Genomic DNA, 19,938 nt, shown 5'->3' on the forward strand with positions numbered 1-19,938 from the left:
AGATGGTTGTAGATGTGTGGCATTATTTCTGAGGGCTCTGTTCTGTTCCATTGGTCTATATCTCTGTTTTGGTACCAGAAAAGGAAACTGGTTTATTCTTGAATTTATTCATTCAATAAACATTTGTGGAACTTCCTCCAGTATGTACCAGGCACTTTGCAGTTGATGGGAATACTAGTTTCAGAGTTTTGTTCCAGAGTTCACAGGGCTCTGTCAGCTGCTTCCTTAGGGGAAAAAGAAAAAAGAAAAAAAAATCCTTAAACAAGAGCTTACTATCTTCTGGCATCCTAATGGGCTCATACATCCAGCCAGTGAGGATTGGATTCACAAACAGTAGGTGTCTTTGAATGCCTGTAGCTTTTGTAACAGGCATTCAGAGCTTACATAGATAGCAACAGAGCTTACATAGATAGCAAACTGGCTTAGATACTTTTACCCAGTGTGTTGTCTCTTTGCAAATCTGTGTGTTTATAATGCCATGCACTGTGTTTCTTTCAAGTGGCTCAGTTTTGAAATGGTAGGTCATCCCAAATACCTAACTTTATTGTATCTCATGTAATTTTTTTTAACGTCATCTCATGTTCTCTTGGATTCTTGGCTATCAGTGTAATAAAAATGACCTTGGTTAAAAATACTAATTTGGCACTATGAAACTGTCAGCATGTCTTGAAAAGGCTAAAACTCACTGAATAGTAACACCCTTTTAGATGTTCCCTCCAAGTTCCCTGTCCACTTGGGCTTTTTAGGGCTAATGAAAGCAAAGTAAGCCACTACTCATATCTCTATTCAGTGGTTGCTGACAGGATTCTACTTTTCTTTCATCTCTGCAGTATTGAGTTTCCCAAAGCCAGATATGGTTCCCTCCCACTTTTGCTCAAAGTGTCCTTTGCTCCTAACAAGTGGCAGTCTACTGTGTTAGCTTGGCCATCTGCCTGCCCACAGCAGGGATTGACAGAGGCAGTTTGTGAGAGAACCTTATTCCTGGGTTCCAGATTTATGAACTAATATTTTTTCTTTAGGGAAGATTTGGTTTTCCTCTAGGAAAAATCATTTAAATTAAGAAAATTACTTGTTTGATTGATTGATGGAGAGAGAGAGAGAGAGAGAGATCCTGTTAATTATCTCAGTATACACTACATGGAATCATAGTTTGAAGATATTTGAAATAATTAGAAACACCGATTTTCATTAGGGCAGTGTTTCATTAGGGCAATGTAAATTAAAATCACAATATATACCTCCATTAGAATGGCTAAAGTTGAAAAGAATGACTGTACCAATATTGGTGAGGATATGGAGTAACAGGAACTCTCATTCCCTGCTGGTGGGAATGTAAAATGGCATAACCATTTTAGAACATTGTTGGGCAGTTTTTTAACAAGTGAAGCATAGATCTGCCATATGATCAGCCATTCACCTGCTGGGTATTATGGCGATTAGAAAGCATATGATAAAGGGGAATGACTATAAGTCCACATAAAGACCTGAACATGAATGTTTATAGCAGCTTCATTTGTAATAGTCAAATATTGAACACAGCCTAAATGTCCATGAGCAGGGCAAGAGAGAAACTGTGATAGAGCCACACAATGGAATGCTGCTCGGCAGCCTGCCAAGTAGCCTCAACATGGATGAATCCCAATTCTGCTGAGTAGAAGAAGCCACACTTTAAAAAGCACTACTTGCTCACTGGTTCTACTTATATAAAATCTAGAAAATGAAGACTGATTTATTGTGACAGAAAGTGGATCAGTGGTTGCCTGGGAACGATCGGCGAGGGAGTGATTACAGAGGGTCATGACGAAACTTTTAGAGGTGATGAGTGTTTATTATCTTGATTGTGATACTGGTTTCACAATTGTTTATGTGTCAAAACATTCAAATTATACATTTTGAATATGTACAGTTTATTGCATGTCCGTTGTCTCTTAAAGCGTTTTTACACCTTCCTATATGTTTCCGTTCAGAGTGTAGCTTCCATTGGCAATACTTTAAACAGCGTCCATCTTGCTGTGGAAGCACTACAGAAAACTGTGGATGAACACAAGAAAACGCTGGAATTACTGCGGAGTGATATGGTAAGGAGACCCAGCAAGTCAGCATGCTCCTGCTCACCCTTTTTTGTGTAAGAGTCACAATGCCAACTTTCCACTAATCTGAAAAGGCCCTGCTATGCATCTGTTCAAAAGATCTAATAAGCAGTATACATTGATTGTTCTACAATTTATTAATAAAGCAATTATGGTAGATAGAATTAAAAACCAAATCTTTTGCAAACATAGTACTGGAGGAGGTAAGGTAATAAGACACAGTTCCTGAGGATGGAATGGGTAGGACAGAAAATGGAAAAGAAGGAAAGGGAAGTGGAAAAGTGTCTCATTGTTTATTACTGCATAACAAAGCACCCCCAGAAGTTTGTGGCTTAAAACAAGTAATTATTTCTCACTATTCTGTGCATCAGGAATTTGAGCAAGGCTCTTAGACTCCCAAATGCTGAAACATGTGCTCATGGATGAAAGGCAGGCTGTGTAGCATGTTCCAGCTCCAGCCAGGCTGTCAGTTAAAAGCAGCCTACAACACATGGAACAGCACCACCTCCATCCCTCAACCCCCAGCTGAGCCCAGTCAACCCACAGAATCATGAGAAATACTTAATTGTTGTTTTAAGCCACAAAGCTTTGGGATAATTTGTTAGGCAGCAACAGATAACTGACAGAAGCAAACCCCTCCAGTGCCTAGGAATTGTTTTCAAATATCTCTGGATCACTTAGTGCTGCTGCAGATGTAAGCTGTCTGCAGTCATTTGGAGACCTTAATTAATCACTTAATGTGTGACAGCCCCATGAAGGATTTATGAAGAGTAAAAAAGGATGGTGCAGCCCTTGCCATCTTGCTGGGGAGATGAGTTATGTGTAACTCATCTGAAATCAGGACTATTCAAGGCACACAAAAGTTCCCTAGTCTCTCTGCCAATTTCTGGATCTGCCCCCGACCCCCACCTGCTCTTTGCAGGCTTCAGAATTCCAAGTTTAAATTGGGAAGTTTGTACCAAGGAGACCTGGGCTATATTAGAGAGCTCTAGAAGAGAGTTTTTTTCCATTTTCTTCAGGACTGGCACACCTCACTGTTACTTAGTGGGGCTAACCCAGAGGAAAAAACATTGATCTGGGTGTCCAGACCCCTGGTTCTGGTTCTAACTGCCACTGAGTAACTGTGTGACCCATAGTAACAAAGACCCCTCTAATTCAGCAATTCTTTTATTATTTTAATATCTTGATTATGCTCTCAAGTAATTCACTATTTTCTAAAATAATTTTTCCTAACTAAAAAAATTCCTGCTTTCTAGATCCATGGATTCCCCCCTCCTTCTCTCCTCCTTTTCTCTTTATTGTTGCCTTTTGGTTTTCTTATAAAAACAGGGTTGATTTCAGATTTCAAGGAAAACAACTTATTTTCACCAGTTACATTCTGTTATAATTAAATCTGCTTCTTTTAAATTTCCATAGCTGCCAATAGTAATCCTCCTACTGTCATTCTTTATGCTGGATAAGTCATAGTTATGGGTTCTGGAGGGTTAAGCCATGCAAAGTTTTCCTCACTAAAGGAAAAGTGTATATAAACATGTTATACTTCAGTCTCTGGAAAGAAATTTGAGCAGTGGGAAGGGAATGGGAAAGGAAATATAACCCTCAAACATACGTCTTACTTAGCATAATGCTATAAGGAAAAAACTAATAATGCACATGATTGGTGGTTATGCTAAATGCCCAAAGCCAGTGGTTACATGACTGGCTGCCTTTTTAATGTCAAAGCTCTTGAGTCCAGTGGAAACAATGACACTGTCCCAGGTTGAGACTGAGTTGGTCCCTGGAAAATTACAGTGATGCTGTAGTTTCTCTGGGAGTACAGGCAATGGGGCAAAGGAGAAATGGTTTCTAGAGGGTTCATTCCTTTAAGAGATTGAGAAATAGACTAGGAGGATCTCAGTTCCCTGATATAATCTTGGTGCTGCTGGCCTAGCGCATGCTCAAGCTGGGTTCTCTCAGAACCTAGCATGGGACTGGTTAGCCTGTACATTCCCTGGCAATACTTACTGATTAATCTGTGGATGCATTCTGGGGGAGGCTAGAATGTTCTAGGACAATCTCAGATAGTTAAGTAGACCTAATAATTCCTTGTTGCCTATACTAAACTTCTTTCCTCTTGACAGAATCAGCACTTCTTGAAGGAGACTCCTGGAAGCAACCAGATCATTCCATCACCTTCAGCCACATCAGAACTTGACAATAAAACCCACAGTGAGAATTTGAAACAGGTGCTTTTTATCTCTGGCTTAACTCCCTGTGACCACAGTGCACTGCAGAGGCAGCCAGATAGTTTGGGCTTAGTGTTTGGTGTCTCAGCAGGTGCCTCCTGTATTTATTTGCCTGCCTGGGAGCTGAGCAGAGAGAAATGTGTGTTGGTATCTTGGGTATCCATATTGCTGTCCTTTCCCTTCTTTGGTGCTTTGCAGTTTTTCCCTGCATGTCAGTCAGTGGAGTAAATTCCTTTTCTTATCTTGAAAGACATAGAATGAGCAGATTATCCTGAAACTCTTTATGAAAAAATAGCTATCTGGGCAGGTTAAAGATGAATGGATAGCAAAGTAATCCAGAGTGATGGCTATTTTGAGCCACAGTAAATTCTAAGAATGTTAGAAAGCATATCCTTGAAAAATCAGGATTTTCTAAAGTCTAAAGACGAAAAGGCAAGAGGGGGAAAAAAGACTATTGAGTTCAGAATCACATTAAAGAGAATAGAGGAAGTCTTCACTAAGAAGAATTCCTGTCCTGAGTTTAATGCCCTTTAAAACCTATAGTTATCATTCTTTTTAAAGTAGCAATCAGTACTGGAGGATGTCAATAAAAATAATTGAATCTTATACTAAACAATGCACTACTTGTTGTGGTTTTGTTACATGAGCCAATTCAGTAACTGGTATTGTTCCTGAGGTAGGTTTGTTCTGACAAATTAGGTTAATGGACCTTTCAGTTAATAACCCAGCAAGGCTTTCCGCCAGCAGGTGAGGTAAACATTGGGGAAATTAATTCCCAAGCTCTCAGCTTTCTAGGACCAAAGAGTGAATCATGTAGGTAGGCCTCTTCCCTCTTTCCCCCTCCTGTCTAGCTGAGGCCAAACAATTCCAAAAGGAGCAATTTAGAGTGTGAGGGACAAAGCAAAGACAGACGATTGATGGTCAAAACCAGGAAAAGGAGTTTACTTCAGTACTTGACATAGTAATGGTTGTTCGGTGCTGCTGGCCTGCTTGTCTAATTTATGTCTTTAGTGGATTCCATAACTTTATTTATTTCCACTCTAGGATATCCTGTACCTTCACAACTCTTTAGAGGAGGTAAACAGTGCCCTAGTGGGGTACCAGAGACAGAATGATCTTAAACTCGAGGGAATGAACGAGACAGTCAGTAATCTTACCCAGAGAGTCAACCTGATAGAAAGCGCTGTGGTTGCTATGAGCAAGGTAGAAAAGAAAGCAAACCTGTCCTTCAATATGGTAAGCCTTTTCTGATCTTTTGTGACATGCAATGTGTTTTGTCTGTGCATGGATGACATTCTACCACCTTTTGAGAACAGCCTTCTGGCATATTTGAGAGGCTACACATTTGTGCTGTGCTTAATCCGTGTCTCATTTAATCCTCACACTAGCTGTGTGATGTGAATGGCCAGGCAGTGTTTGTCCTGATTTGGAGAGGGAGATGTGGAGAGGTCGAGTCGCTTACCAAGGCCTCACCACAAGTTGTTGGCAGAGATGACAAGGCTACTGTCATGTTACCGGTGCGCCATCTGGTAGGGAAGTGCTGGCATGTGTTTCCAAGGGCCTTCTGGGTCTTTTCTTTTTTAAGTTATTAGGAGTGGGAGCCATGAAAATGATAGTAACCAAAAATCTTTTATCATTTCTTTAAGCCTGAACTTGGCTTTCATATTTATCCTGCTGTCTATATATTAAAGGGAACCTTTTGCATATGTCAGGAAACAGATCAGGTCAGATCAGCTCCCCAGCTTAAGAGGTCGTTGAGTTCACCTCCTCATTTTACATGTAAGGAAACTGACCTACTAAGTCACTGATGCTGGCAGACTGTGCACGGTTTACTGGTTTTCATATTGTTGTGAATAAAATGTGCAGTTTCACATAAACTTGGTGCAGGGATCCACATGGATTCTTTTTTTTAATAACTGCAGCCCCCACCCTTAAAGATTTCATATAGCAAAGACACAGGCATATATTTAAAAATAGAAACCAAATACAGGAAATTGTGCCATAAATTCAAGTAACCACCAAAGCTGGAAGCAAGCCCACAAATAAAGTCAAACTCTGGTTCATGGAAAGCAGCATTTGAACTGGCTCTGCCACGGTGGAGCCTTGGGAAGTTGCCTGGACTTGGCTTTGAAGGGTGGAGTGGGAAGACCTGTTCCCCCTCCTGCTTTACAGGGGTGTATAATTTACTACAAAGCTGTGAAGACTAAAGGAGCTTTATTTTACAAAGCCCTTTTGAACTCAGCTAAACTAGGTTGGCTAAGAATTTTGGATGATGAGTATTATGCCTTGAAAGTTTTCAAGGCTTATTGTGAAAACTTAACCACTCCTAAACTCTCTTTACTGTCTCTGCCCTCTCCCCCTACTTTATATTTCTCCAGCAGAGAAAATAGGTAATAGTATCCATCTGTCCTGCTGTTTCTTAGGGCAGCATCATACTCAGCATGGTATTTTGAGTAAAAGTTCTACCACCTTTTATCCTTCAAAGCCTTAAAGTTTGTGACTGAAACAGCTAGAAGCACTAGTTTCAACTTTGTCTCTCTGGCCTTTCTCCCTCTCTCCTGCCATCTCCCACTCCTCTGCAATTTCTGTTGAGAGTGTTCTGAGATCCTTTAAATAAGTTTGACCAATTTGTTTAAAAGTGCTAGATGTTCAAGTTTTAATGTTTGCCTTTAATCTTCCCTTTGTTTGTTTGTTTGTTTTTGTTTTGCCCTTTAAGATGGGTGATAGATCTGCCACTCTGAAAAGAGAGTCTTTGGATCAAGTCACCAACAGAACAGATACAGTAAAAATCCAAAGCATAAAGGTAAATAATGGGAGGCTTACCCTGAAGTAAAAGTAAATGCAGCAGCATCTCTGTGCTTTTGATCTACTGCTACTTTTTCAAAGGGCGTACTTTTGTTCTCATGTGCTGAAACTTCAAAACAAAGCAATTAGTAAATTAGTATATTAGTGAATAAATGAATACTTTTTTAGGCACCTACCCTGTGCCAAACACTTTAATAGGAGCTGGGGGGACCATAGTGAGCAAGGCAGACGTGTGACCCCTATTCTGGTGGAGCTCAAAGTCCTGTCAGTCAGAAAATCATTAACACATAATTGAACAGGTCATGAATCATGAGTATGATAAGTATTATAAAGGACAAATACAGGATATGATAAGATCAAGAAGGCTTCCCTAAGGAAATGACTTTTACACTAAGACAGTAAGTTATCTGTACTAATGATGGGGGACAGAAGCATAGATAATCAAAAATGGTGTCTAATCTAAAATTTATTTCCTATTTTTATATTGCAATCTCAATGTATTCATAGTCCATTTAAACCTCAGCCAGTTCCCTTCACCTTGTACATTCCCCTTTTTTGTTCTTCCCAGACATACTGTCAAGACAAGCAATCTATGATATGCTTTGATATTCCAGGAAAGAAAGTGTGATTACAGTATTCTCTGATTAGAGTGCTAAACTCTGGGCTAAGATAAAGGAAAAGCCAGGAAGATTATGACCAAGTGACTAAATTACCATCTCAAATGCATATTATGTTTGAGAAGTTGGGAAGATCTGAGGTTCAGAGAAAATGAACTTGAACTGGAACCACACAGTAAAGGCAGCTTTTGATGTAGTGCTTTCCATCTTTATTTTTACTTCCTTAATAGTTTTATATTATCTAGATAAAGTCACAATATATTAAGGTTTTAATGCATCATAAGCTAAGCTTTTGTTGAGTTTTCTAACTGCTTCTGCAGATTTTTTTTAAACCTCACCTAGAGAAGACAGAAAAACTTAAGAGCCAGATGTAAATTTTGAGCACAAAAAAACTAATAGGTGATTTCTGTTAGAAAATAGTAGCCATTTCAGCCACAGTTCACATTTTAACAATAAATGTCAGAACACACTAGTACACACATGTACATAAATTTCATCTTGGCTTTACTTTCAGGCCTTTTTTGTTTTTAACTGTCATCCCAGGGTATCAGTTCCTTTGTCCTACCTCATCCAAACATCCTAACCAATTTCTCCTTACCATTAGTTCTTCAAACATTTAGTACCTAGTTTTCACTACATGTGTTCATATTTTAGCTCCCTAAATAAACTGAGTGAACTACTGTACAGTAACTATTAGAGTAGAAATAAGATAGGGGCAAGATAAGTAAATACATAATAATTACTTATACAAGAAAAGTAAATCATAATAGTTAATAAAATAAATGTGTAATGAGTTGGTGTTCTAATTAAACATAGGATCAGGACCTTTCACACTCGTCTAAGCAGTTAGAAACGAGCCTCATAGAAACCAGATGTCTCTCTTTTTATAATTAAATGTATTTGTATATGCCACTCTTGATACTCCTGGGAATAAGGCAGAGTATGGGGGAAAAAACTTTTTTAAAAGATATGAGCAAGCAAGACTTTGAATTAGAAATATTACAGCTCCTTCTTTATGTCCTAACAGTTTCTGCCACCAGTTGACTTATCACCAGGGAGAAACAGAGGAAAGATCAGGGGAAAACTTGTGGTTTGTTTTTGTTCAGTTGCTTCTTTTCGTAAGGTGGTAAGAGCATGAAATTCTGCCTAACGTGGTCTAGTCACAAGGTGAAGCAAGATATTTCAGAAAGTTATTTAGTTAGTGTGAAATAGCTCCTAGAAAATAAGATCCTGCTCATTTAGGAAATGGGTGTCGCATAGGCACCTGAGCAAGGGTACATTTCCTTTACTGCTGACACATGCTTTCCTTCCCCCATCAGCCAAATGTTCACAGTGAATCAGATCATCTGTAGCATAATGTTCCCTTAATGGTCTCAAATCCAGCAAGATACTTATCAGTGCTGAGAACCAAAGACATCACCAGTATATGTTGATTCATTCTTTTATTGTCTTTATAGGGAACCTACTGAGGGTCAAACACTACATGCTAAACAGGCTCTGGGAATACAGTGGACACTTAGATGAAGTCTTACTACCACCTTAAACCTTCTGTAATCTTTGTTTTGGGCAGAAAGAAGATAGTTCAAATTCTCAGGTATCCAAGCTAAGAGAGAAACTCCAGCTGATCAGTGCTCTTACAAACAAACCTGAGAGCAACAGGCCTCCAGAGACCGCCAATGAAGGTGAGAGCAGAGCCGGCTTCTTAATATTTCATGGAGGCTTGAGCAGCTTGCCTCCCACACGGGGAGCAGGGAAGGTGTTCCAGCAGTACTGATCGCACCAAGCGAGTGATGCCTGAACGCACCGAGATGAAGCTGATACACTTTGCTTCCATTTAGAAAAGGCCCATTTTGTACATGATTTGTACTCTAGTCTATTAAGAGAAGAATCGGTAATGTTTAGCTGGAAATAGAATTCTCCATGCTGTCTGCATCCAATTATAGGCAAAAATGTTACTGTCATAGCGTATATTAAACCAGCCCTAAAAGTTGTTTATGGGAGTCTTTTCCTTTCTGTAAGTGCATAACATGTATTTAAAAATAAATATTTGTCCTGAAAATCGTTAACAAAAATAATAATGGGATCTTTGGGTTGGAAGGGTGTTTGGCTTTAGGTATGGACCTGTCTAATCAATATTAGCAGATACATTAGCCTCCACTGATTTAGACCCTGTGAGGACATAACCAAGGCACTGGACTGTGTTAGCTTTGACCCTTTCCCCACACAAGTATTTTTCTATTTTAGAAAAGCAGTACAAGCTCTCTTGAATTCTCCTTTAGGTAGGAGACAGAACTGTGGTGGGATGCCTTGTCCTAACATTGTGCTACATCATCTTATGGTTGCACTCTTAGCACCAGCTTAGGGGGTGGCACATACCCCTAGACTGGGTTTAAAGCACATCTCCCAGGATGTCAAGATCTTTGATATCTAGCCACTGTGTTCTTGTCACTTGACAGCTTAAGCTCTTACCATCTAAACATGTTTAATGCTAGCTTGTACTGTAAGATCTTCTAATGGGACTGCTGCTGCAAACCTTAATGTAATATAATACTGATTGGTGTTCCCTTGCCCGCAAATATGTCTCAATCCAAGCCTTTAACTTCACATAGTCACTATGCTACTTAATCTTCAAATGATTCTCTAAATTAATTGTATATCCAATTTTCCTAAAAGGTGACCTTCGATACTAATTTGGTGTTAGATTCAATAATACTAAATAAAACCATATGTATTTGTTACAGAGCAAGTAGAGAGTTTCACATCAAAGCCATCAGCATTGCCAAAATTTTCACAGTTTCTTGGAGACCCAGTTGAGAAAGCTGCCCAACTAAGACCTATCTCCCTACCAGGAGTTTCTAGCACTGAAGGTAAATTTTTATACCACGGGGTAGTAATGGGAATGTTCAAAGTAATAACTTTTTAGTGTTTATTTTCACTTGTCAAAAATGTATATGATCTAACATTTATTGAGCAGATATCAAGTGCCAGATACTTGATAGGCATTATGTCATATAATCCTGATAACCATCCCATGAACAGAAGTATTTATGTATTATACCCATTTTACTGATAGGGAAACTGCCTAAGTCCACACAGCAAATAATTGGTTGAAACAGAATGCAAACCAAGACAGTCTGATGCCAAAGCTTCTACTTTTTTTTTTTAGACCCCCAGGCTGGAGTGCAGTGGCACAATCTGGGCTCACTGCAACCTCTGCCTCCCAGGGTTAAGCAATTCTCATGCCTCAGCCTCCCAAGTAGCTGGGATGACAGGTGTGTGCCACCACGCCCGGCTAATTTTTTGTATTTTTAGTAAAGATAGGGTTTCACCATGTTGGCCAGGCTGGTCTTGAACTCCTGACCTCAAGTGATCCGCCTGCCTCGGCCTACTGAAGTGCTGGGATTACAAGCACAAACCAACTCACCTAGCCAAAGCTTGCACTTTTAACCAGTGTACTATATTGTCTTTCTGTTAATGTTTTTTAGGGTCTTCATTCACTGAGTGCCTCATTAAACCTAGTGCTAAGCAATAAGAATACAGTATAAGATATGGTCTCATTTTCTTTCTTCAGGGATATTATAGTCTAATGGAGAAGGCATAAAAGCAAATACAATACCATGAGATTAGTAAAATAAAGTAAAAGTTGACCCTGTTTGTCAGGGCCCTCCAAAAATGAAGGGCCCTTTTACTGAAAATCAGCAAAATATTAGTACAAAGGATATGATTCACAGAAAAATGTGTTTGCATTGCTTCCAGCAGTGCATGTTCTATCCCTCATGGTGATGTTTAGTGCCTCCTGATTTTGTATTAGCTGGCTGCCTGGCAAATGACTTGCTCCTGTCCACCCCACCTTCCTCTGGCTCTTCTCTTTAGCCTAGATACCATTCTACCAGGAACATTTCCTTACCTCCTGTGACTGGTTTAGGCTCCTCCTGTGTGCTCTTAAATTTTGTTTGCCCCCGTTTAGCACATGTCACTCTGTTGGAATTTCCTGGGGAGATACAAAATATAACTTCCTATGGGTAAGGACTATGTCTTGTTTACTCCCAGCCCCTAGCACAGTACCTGGTACTCCTGAATATTTGTTAAATAAATGAATGAGTTACCTACACATTGCAATTAAATGCTTAAAGCATAGAAGACTTAAATTTTTATATCACCATTTAAATGTGATTATTTTTCTTCCCTGTTCCTGACCTTTTTTTTTTCTGTTTTCTGGGGAGGAGGGAAAGTGTTGTGTTTAATGGGAACACAAGCTTCCTGCCACTTTCCATTGTTACATCAATATTTGATGAGAATGAATGGGGGAAAGCTTTTAGGTCAGATTAAGGAATAGCAGTCTTAACATTCGTGCTTCAGTCCTCAGCATAGGCCTTAAATACTTTTGGATGACTACACTTTTGGAATGACCTGAGGCAGCAATCATATTTTTATTTGAATACTGCTACCAAGTGCGTAGTGTGGCATGTTGTATAAATTCATGCCACAAAGAAAAAGAAAAAAAAAAAAACAGGATTCTTCAGCTAGCCACTTGGTGTAAGGCATTGGGAACAAGTGTCCTACTGCTTTCCTGCCTTTCAGAGAGCTTTTGATATTTTATTAGCTGCATTGCTGCACCTATTGTAGGAGTGAGAGTAGGGCCCTATTCAGAAGCTTGTTTATAGGAGCTCCTTGATGGTCTGGACCTTGCACTGCAACTGTTTTCCCTCCCTTCAAGCTATTTTTATTCTTCCTGAATACCAAACATCAAGAGGCCTATTTTACCTAGGTATGGTGTGGAATAAATGATGAAATTAAAGGAATTTGGGAAGATTTTTAAAGAAACATAAAGCTCATTGACCTTCTTTGGTATTAGAGATTAAATCTTCTATTTGATTATGGGGACACAAGTATTTTTTAAATGTTATATATATACAGCCAGGTGCAGTGGCTCATGCCTGTAATCCCAGCATTTTGGGAGGCCAAGGCAGGCAGATGGCTTGAGCTCAGGAGTTCAAGACCAGCCTGGGCAGCACAGGGAAATCCCATCTCTACAAAAAATACAAAAATTAGCCAGGCGTGGTAGCACACACCCTGTAATCCCAGCTACTTGGGAGAATAGCCTGAGCCTGAAAGTTTGAGGCTACAATGAGCTGTGTTCATGCCACTGCACTCTAGCCTGGGTGACAGAGGGAGACCCTGTCTCAAAAAAAAAAAAAAAAAGTTATGTATACAACTGACCTTCCTAAGTGTTTGTGATGAGGCCCTTGAGAAAACGCCAGAAGAAACTATTGATAGACATTCTCTAATCATTTTGGCTCAATATTGCCATTGAAATAAAAAAGATACAGATCAACTGGTAATATTGCTCTTTTTCTTTTTACTGATTTTTAAAAAGTAGACAGCATGCACTTTGGAGAGATAATTCCTCTGGTTCTTCTTTTTTATTGAAATACAATTCACATACCATAACATTCACCTTTTTAAAATGCATTTAATCCAGTGTTTTTTAGTATATTCACAAGGTCATGCAACCATCACCACTATCTAATTCCAGAACATTTTCATCACCCTGCACAGAATCTCTGTACCCATTAAACAGTCACTCCCAGTCCCCTCTCCTGCCAGTCCCCAGCAACCACTAGTCTCTTAACCATTATCTCTATAGATTTGCCTATTTGAGGTGTTTCACATAAATGGAATCATACAGTATGTGGCCTTGTGTGTGCTTTTTCTTTCAATATGATTCTTTCACTTAGCATAATGTTTTTATGGTCTATTCATGTTGGAGCATGTACCAGTACTTCATTCCTTTTTATGGCTGAATAATATTCCATTCTGTTGACCTAACACATTTTGGTCTGTTCATCCGTTGATGGACATTTCGATTGTTCTCACTTTTGGGCTATTAAGAATAATGCTGCCATGAACATGCATGCGCAAGTTTTTATGTTTTCATTTACCTTGAGTATATACCTAGGAATGGAATTAATGGGTCATATGATAGCCCTAACTTTTTGAGGAACTCCTACACTTTTCCAGAGTGGCTGTACCATGTTACATTCCCATCAGCAATGTATGAGGGTTCAATCCACTTTCTCCACATCCTCCCTAACGCTTGGTAAGGCCTGTCTTTTTTCATTATAGCCATCCTAGTGATTATGACATGGTATCTCATTACACTTTTGAGTCACTGGTTCTTGAGCTGCTTAATTTCTGGATCCAGAGAGACAAGTGTCACATAGTAGAAAGAGCACTGGACTAGGTCATAAGAAATTTGTATTCTAGGCCAGGTGTGGTGGCCTAGCACTTTGGGGAGGCTGAGGTGGGCAGATCACTTGAGGCCAGGAGTTAGAGACCTGGCCAACATGGTGAAACCCCATCTCTACTAAAAATACAAAAATTAACCAGGCCTGGTGGTGCACACCTGTTATCCCAGCTACTCAGGAGGCTGAGGCAGGAGAATAGCTTGAACCTGGGAGGCAGAGGTTGCAGTGAGCCAAGATCACACCACTACACTCCAGCCTGGGTGACAGAGTGAGACTCCACCAAAAAAAAAAAAAAAAAAAAAAAAACAGGCATGGTGGTTCACGCCTGTAATCCCAGCACTCTGGGAGGCCGAGGTGGGTGAATCATATGAGGTCAGGAGTTCAAGACCAGCCTGGCCAACATGGTGAAACCCCGTCTCTACTAAACATAAAAAAAAAATTAGCTGGGTGTGGTGGCGGGCGCCTGTAATCCCAGCTACTCAGGAGGCTGAAGCACAAGAATCGCTTGAACCCGGGAGGCAGAGGTTGCAGTGAACCAAGCGCACCACTGCACTCCAGCCTAGGCGACAGAGTGAGACTTTAGCTTCAAAAAAAAAAAAAAAGAAATTTGTATTCTATTCCACTTAAGAGTTACATGACCGTAGGCAAGTTACTTTCCTCTTTGAGCTTTGGATTTCATGTCAAAACTGAGAAAGCTATGAGTGTTTGGGATTGTTTTATGGGCTTCCAAGTCATTCCTCCAGTCTCCACTCAGCCATCCAACAAGAAATCTCACAATATGCCACAGTCTTGTTTTATGAGCTAGCTCCTATCACATAACTCATTAGGCCTCTGCATTCCTTTTCACCCAACATAAGAATAAATTCAGGAAAATCTAAAGGGAAGACGCTGGACCGAGAGAAGATGAGACCATTCATTCTCCTGCGATTATCTGTCACTGCTTCTACTTTGGCAGTGTCTCACTGTGTTGCCCAGGCTGGTCTCAAATTCCTGGCCTCAAGCAATCCTCCTGCCTCACCCTCCCAGAGTGTTGGGATTAAAGGATTAAAGGCGTAAGCCACTGCACCCAGCCTTTTTTTTTTTGAATATATTCTTAAGGGATCAAAAATTAGTCTTCCTGATTTAGTGAAATCCTAAACTTTACCATTTGGAGACAAAATTTGTGGAGTAGCTTTTCTTTTAGTGTTTTAAATTCAGTTGAGACTACTTTTAACTAAATTTAGCTGTATGTTTAGACATATACATTTTTTGTAATTCATTTTTGACAGATCTTCAGGATTTATTCCGCAAGACTGGCCAGGACGTGGATGGGAAGCTGACCTACCAGGAAATCTGGACCTCCCTAGGTTCTGCTATGCCAGAACCAGAGAGCTTGAGAGCATTTGATTCCGATGGAGATGGAAGATACTCATTCCTGGAGCTAAGGGTAGCTTTAGGTATCTAGCTTCATCAGGCATATTTTAGAAATGGACTGCCTAATATCTATTTACCTAACAAAAAACAACCCTTACTTACCCATCAGTCCTCTAGTCCTCCAAACTACTGTAGCAGATACTTTGCCACCTTTTAACTTGTTTGAAGAAGCTATATAAAGTTATTTTTTTAAAGAAGAAGACCATTTTACTTATGATGTTCAGAAACCTATGATTTCCTAAAACCAGTAAGATCTTACATTTTAAAATTGCCAGAAAAAAAATTAAAGCCCTCTTTTTTTCTCTTTCCTTTTTTTGAGGGGAGGAGACCTTATCTTTTAAAGCTGGGAAATGTATATATAGAGAGAATAAGCCACCTTTTATATTTCACTTAAATTTGCCTTAAATTAGCTGCACTTTATAGAGACTCAGAAAATGTCTTTTCTTTAAAAGATAGGCCTTTTCTGTTTGTAAATATTTAAATGAAAGAAAGCATTGTGCATATTGTGTGGAAAGTAGGAAGAATGGTTTTGAACAGGATGTGAACAAATGACTTATTAAAAATTGCTGATCTGGTGTGGGTGGCAGCTGAAACTGCATCCATGTCTCCATAAGGCATCCCTCAAAGGCCCAGGCGCTGCCAGGGGGTTTGTCCTGGTAGCTGGAGGAACCGATTTCAGGGAGTAGACACTGGAGACAGTACTGACTCCAGGCATGGCTCATGGAAGTAGGATTCTGGTTCTTTGTTCCTATTCCCTCAGCTAATCCCAACCTGGGAATCAGAGAAGTCTTGGAGATTTTTCTCATTTTTAGTACTATTTCAGGGTTTATGAGCATAAAAAGTTATCCATTGGGGAGTTCCATTTTCCCTGCTGAGTGAGCTAGATTGCCTTCCCCACCCACACACTTAAGTCTGTCTTAAAGCCGTAGCTGACTCCCACCACCAGTACCATCTCCATTCTGAATGGCAGGGCTAAATTCCCCCAGCCACTATCTCACACTGACCACCCAGAGCTTTAGAAGAGAGCTGTGCTTCTAATTTTGACCCAGAAAATCATACCCCTTGAGATTTTACCTAGAGGCTAACCAAGAGCCTAATATGTTTCTCTGGGGGATGACTAAAGCCAAAAAGGTTGTGAGATGAAACGTGAAATAGTATTCAGTTTCCTTACAATTACCAGCTCAGAAGTAGCCAGAGGCTTTCTATCCAAAGGATGCCAAAGTATAGCAGGGCAGGCCTGGAGCTGGGGCCTTCACATGGTGGTAGCAAGTTTTTCAAATCTAATACAAGCAGGTACAATACTTCCTTTAAATGCTTCTGTGGACCTGGCATGAAAGATCCCTAGATTGAAAGGAATAATGCCTCCATGTCTCCAGTATGTTGAGTCTAGAATTGCTGTGTTGTTCTTAGAAGCAGTCTTTGGGCAACAACTCGAAAGGAAAAAAAAACTACAAAAACTTAACTTTGGTATAGGCCAAGTCAGGGAGAAAGTAGAGAAAGCTTTCATGCCACAGACTTCTTTAGTGGAGATCATTTCCTTTTTAACTTTGTTCAGGTTGCCCGTCAGCCATGGATACAGTCCAGTACCCTTAAACATTTAAGGGCTGTTTTTTTTCTTTACGTGATGTTCAGCTTGGTATTGACTAACCTTAAGTTTTTTTCTAGAAGTATTAAAATTTAGTTAAAGCAAGATGAAGTCTTTTCCCATGAATGTGTCCCTTTATCTCATTATAGCTTATGCTCAGTTTCACTTTCTTGGAAAGGTTAAAGCAAATTAGCCTGGCACTTTAGGTAACTTGAAAATAACTGTCACCCTTCTGGCTGCCTTCCATCCACTCTCACCCCACACCTTTTTTTAATATATATACACCCTTACAGATTTTCTAACAACCAAATAAAATTCTAGCAATAAATTGAATTATACTGCTATATTTGTATATACTGTACCATAAATAGTATGTCTGTACCTGGAAAGTATTTTTTTGAGAACTGATTTATATGAAATATACTTGAGGGTAATGTAGCTTGTCCTTTTTAGTTTCAAATTCTTATTCAAAGGCAGATATTTTGAAGACACCTTAACTCTTTGTTGTGTGTACTTTTCCCTTGCATCAGATAGCTATACGTGAAGAAATCCATTTTGTTTTTTGGTTTATCTTCTGTTCTTCCTACCTTGTGCTTGTCTGACTAGTATCACCCCTGAGCCAGTATACAGTACCATCCTCTCCCCCTACCAACTTTGGCAGAGGTGTTTATACTGCATTCTCAGATCTATGAACATTTTTGTCATCCTGCCTGAGAAAGTACCATATCTTCCAGGCAAAAGTAGAGTATCTTGAACTCCTTTCTTCTGAGTTGAGCACACTGGCTTAAGCATCCCATAAGCCTATTATTTAGTGTGAATTTGGGACTTTTATTTGTATGTTGTCTTAACTTACTGAGCCTGTGACTTGTATTTAGCTGTAGTCAAGCCTCACCAGCCATATCTCATCTCTGAGAGGAAGACTGGATAGTGAGTTTGGTTTTGGTTTTGGTTTTAAATCCTTTTACCTTTTCAGTCTGGCAGCTCCTACTGCTGCTTTCCTAAGTTACTCAAAGCACTGCTTCTTGGTCCTTGTTTTCTTTTGCCTTGTACTATCTTGTATAATGTTTACTAAAAGAGCCTCCCCATAAATCAGAGAGGCAAAAAGGTAGCATATAAAAAGAAGAACCAAAAGAAGAGAAAACCTGACTTCCAGATGACTGTGGTGTCATCTAAAAGGTAGAGAGGTGCCTGACCCTCAGGAATGTGTATGATGCAACAGAGCTGAAGAATGGGTTCCCTTCACCTACTGCTGGCCATTGTCTCTTCTGTTGGAGATTCCTTTCTTTATGGTTGCTGTTCATAACTCCTTCAGCACCCCTCCTTGCTGGTCCTGCCGGTCACAGTTGAGGATTTTGGCTGTGATGGGCTCATACTCATAATGGCCTGTTGAGTTGTTTTTAGTGACAGGTTTTGTTTGCTGCACAGCTCATTGGCTTGCTTACCAATACCAGCTAGAAGTGGTCCCTCTTTCATATCCAAACCAGAACACATTTGGGTATTCCTGAGACTTTATAGAGCGTGTATTGTTTGTTATATGAACCTAACCTATCTTGTTGTTTTCTCATATTAAGAAATTTAAATCTACTTTGTTTTAGTGAAGCTATTTTGGTAATGTATAAGCAATTTTGGTTCTGTTAGGGAGAATTCAGGGTTTCCATGACTTGATTTGAGCTTTGCATATTTCATATAAGTAACACAGCCATTTAGCTAAATAAAAAAATTTCTTTTTCTCTCAATGTGTCTGACTAAAGCCTCTCTCACTCCCCTGCGATTTTTAAGGGGAAAAAAAAAAAATCTGCTTTGATTTCTATTTTTATGGACGCCTTACACCTTTTGAAAGCAAGGAGTAACCCATGGTGGGCCCAAAGTAATTAAGAATCTGCCTTAAGGACTGCAATATTTGGCCTGAAGAAGCAAAGGCTGCAGGGTTCAGGCTTTATGCATCCAGAGGATGGGAGGGGCGAGGTGAGGCAGGAGTGAGCCCTGCGCCTGTGTCTACCCGAGATGCTCCGCTTAGGCCTGTTTTACTTTTTGAGAGTCAGTATAAAAGCATGTTTGCCATAAATGTTCCACCACCTTAAAAAAAAAAAAAAAAAGCTTAAAATCCATTGCTAAAGAGGGGTCATACACAAGCTAAAACTTTTTCACACACAGAAAAAAAATAACTCTACATGTTTGCTAGATTCTGGATACCTCCTCCCCTCCCCCCAACACAGAATCTGGTGACCTTCCCCCTCAGTCATTATGTGAATGACTATACATAAAGCTTTTGTTATTTACAAATATAGTGAGAGGATTTGTTCATTTCCAAAAGGAAAGGGAGAAACACATATCCTGTGATAGAGCTGGGCTTTCTTACCTCGAAACTGGAGCCAAATGGGCAGTATTATCTTTGTCTCACCTTTTAGAACCATTTCCAGAAGTACAAAAATTATTAATATTCCCATGTGGTGGATCTTAACTTTTGGGAGGGGTACATGGATTCCTGTAGAAAAGGTAAAAACTATGGATATATGTCTACATATAATTTTAGGCAGTTCACTGACCAGCCCTTCCTCCAAGCCAATTCATGGACCAACTTAATGACACCCTACATACAATCCAAAGCATTCACCAAGTGTTTTCTAACAGGACGTATCATTAGGGAAGGGGCACTATGGCGTATGGTGGGAAGATCAGCACCTTTGATGCCAAGCAACTGATGATCAATAACTTTCATACCAGTAACTTTGATGCAAGGCAGATGTAGATTTGAGAACTGGCTCTGCAACTAAGAAAGGTATGGCATATGCCCTTGGAACCTGTCTCTTCATCCATAAGAGGAGGATCATGATATCCATTTGGCAGTGTTCTTGTGAATTATTAGAAATAATGTAAAGAGGCAACCACGTAAGAGCTACATACATCATAGATAATAACAAAGAATGCATTTCAGCTCATAGTGCAGTGTGGCTC

General features: G+C 39.7%; 1 protein-coding gene and 1 long non-coding RNA gene across 3 annotated transcripts in view; one reads left to right on the forward strand and one right to left on the reverse strand.

Annotated features, from left to right (window-relative positions):
* Nucleotides 1-18,719, forward strand: part of EFCAB14 (EF-hand calcium binding domain 14) — a 44,255-nt gene extending 25,536 nt beyond the window's left edge. The window contains exons 5-11 of one of the 2 annotated variants that reach the window (XM_054489069.2): nt 1,968-2,078; nt 4,211-4,315; nt 5,360-5,551; nt 7,032-7,118; nt 9,308-9,419; nt 10,479-10,604; nt 15,254-18,719. In XM_054489069.2, the coding sequence (XP_054345044.1) occupies nt 1,968-2,078; nt 4,211-4,315; nt 5,360-5,551; nt 7,032-7,118; nt 9,308-9,419; nt 10,479-10,604; nt 15,254-15,429 (909 nt within the window). In that variant the 3' untranslated portion in view covers nt 15,430-18,719. The remainder of the gene's footprint in view (nt 1-1,967; nt 2,079-4,210; nt 4,316-5,359; nt 5,552-7,031; nt 7,119-9,307; nt 9,420-10,478; nt 10,605-15,253) is intronic. The other variant, XM_054489075.2, reaches the window with a different exon arrangement.
* Nucleotides 1,812-19,849, reverse strand: LOC129037213 (uncharacterized). Its single transcript, XR_010126424.1, has 4 exons — nt 19,666-19,849; nt 11,645-11,728; nt 7,139-7,229; nt 1,812-2,031 (listed from the first exon to the last, which is right to left on the reverse strand). It is a non-coding gene; the product is annotated as an uncharacterized LOC129037213 (long non-coding RNA).
* Between the last annotated feature and the right edge of the window lie 89 nt (nt 19,850-19,938).

The sequence above is a fragment of the Pongo pygmaeus genome, chromosome 1 (assembly GCF_028885625.2).
Source record: "Pongo pygmaeus isolate AG05252 chromosome 1, NHGRI_mPonPyg2-v2.0_pri, whole genome shotgun sequence".
In the NCBI taxonomy this organism is placed as follows: domain Eukaryota; kingdom Metazoa; phylum Chordata; class Mammalia; order Primates; family Hominidae; genus Pongo; species Pongo pygmaeus.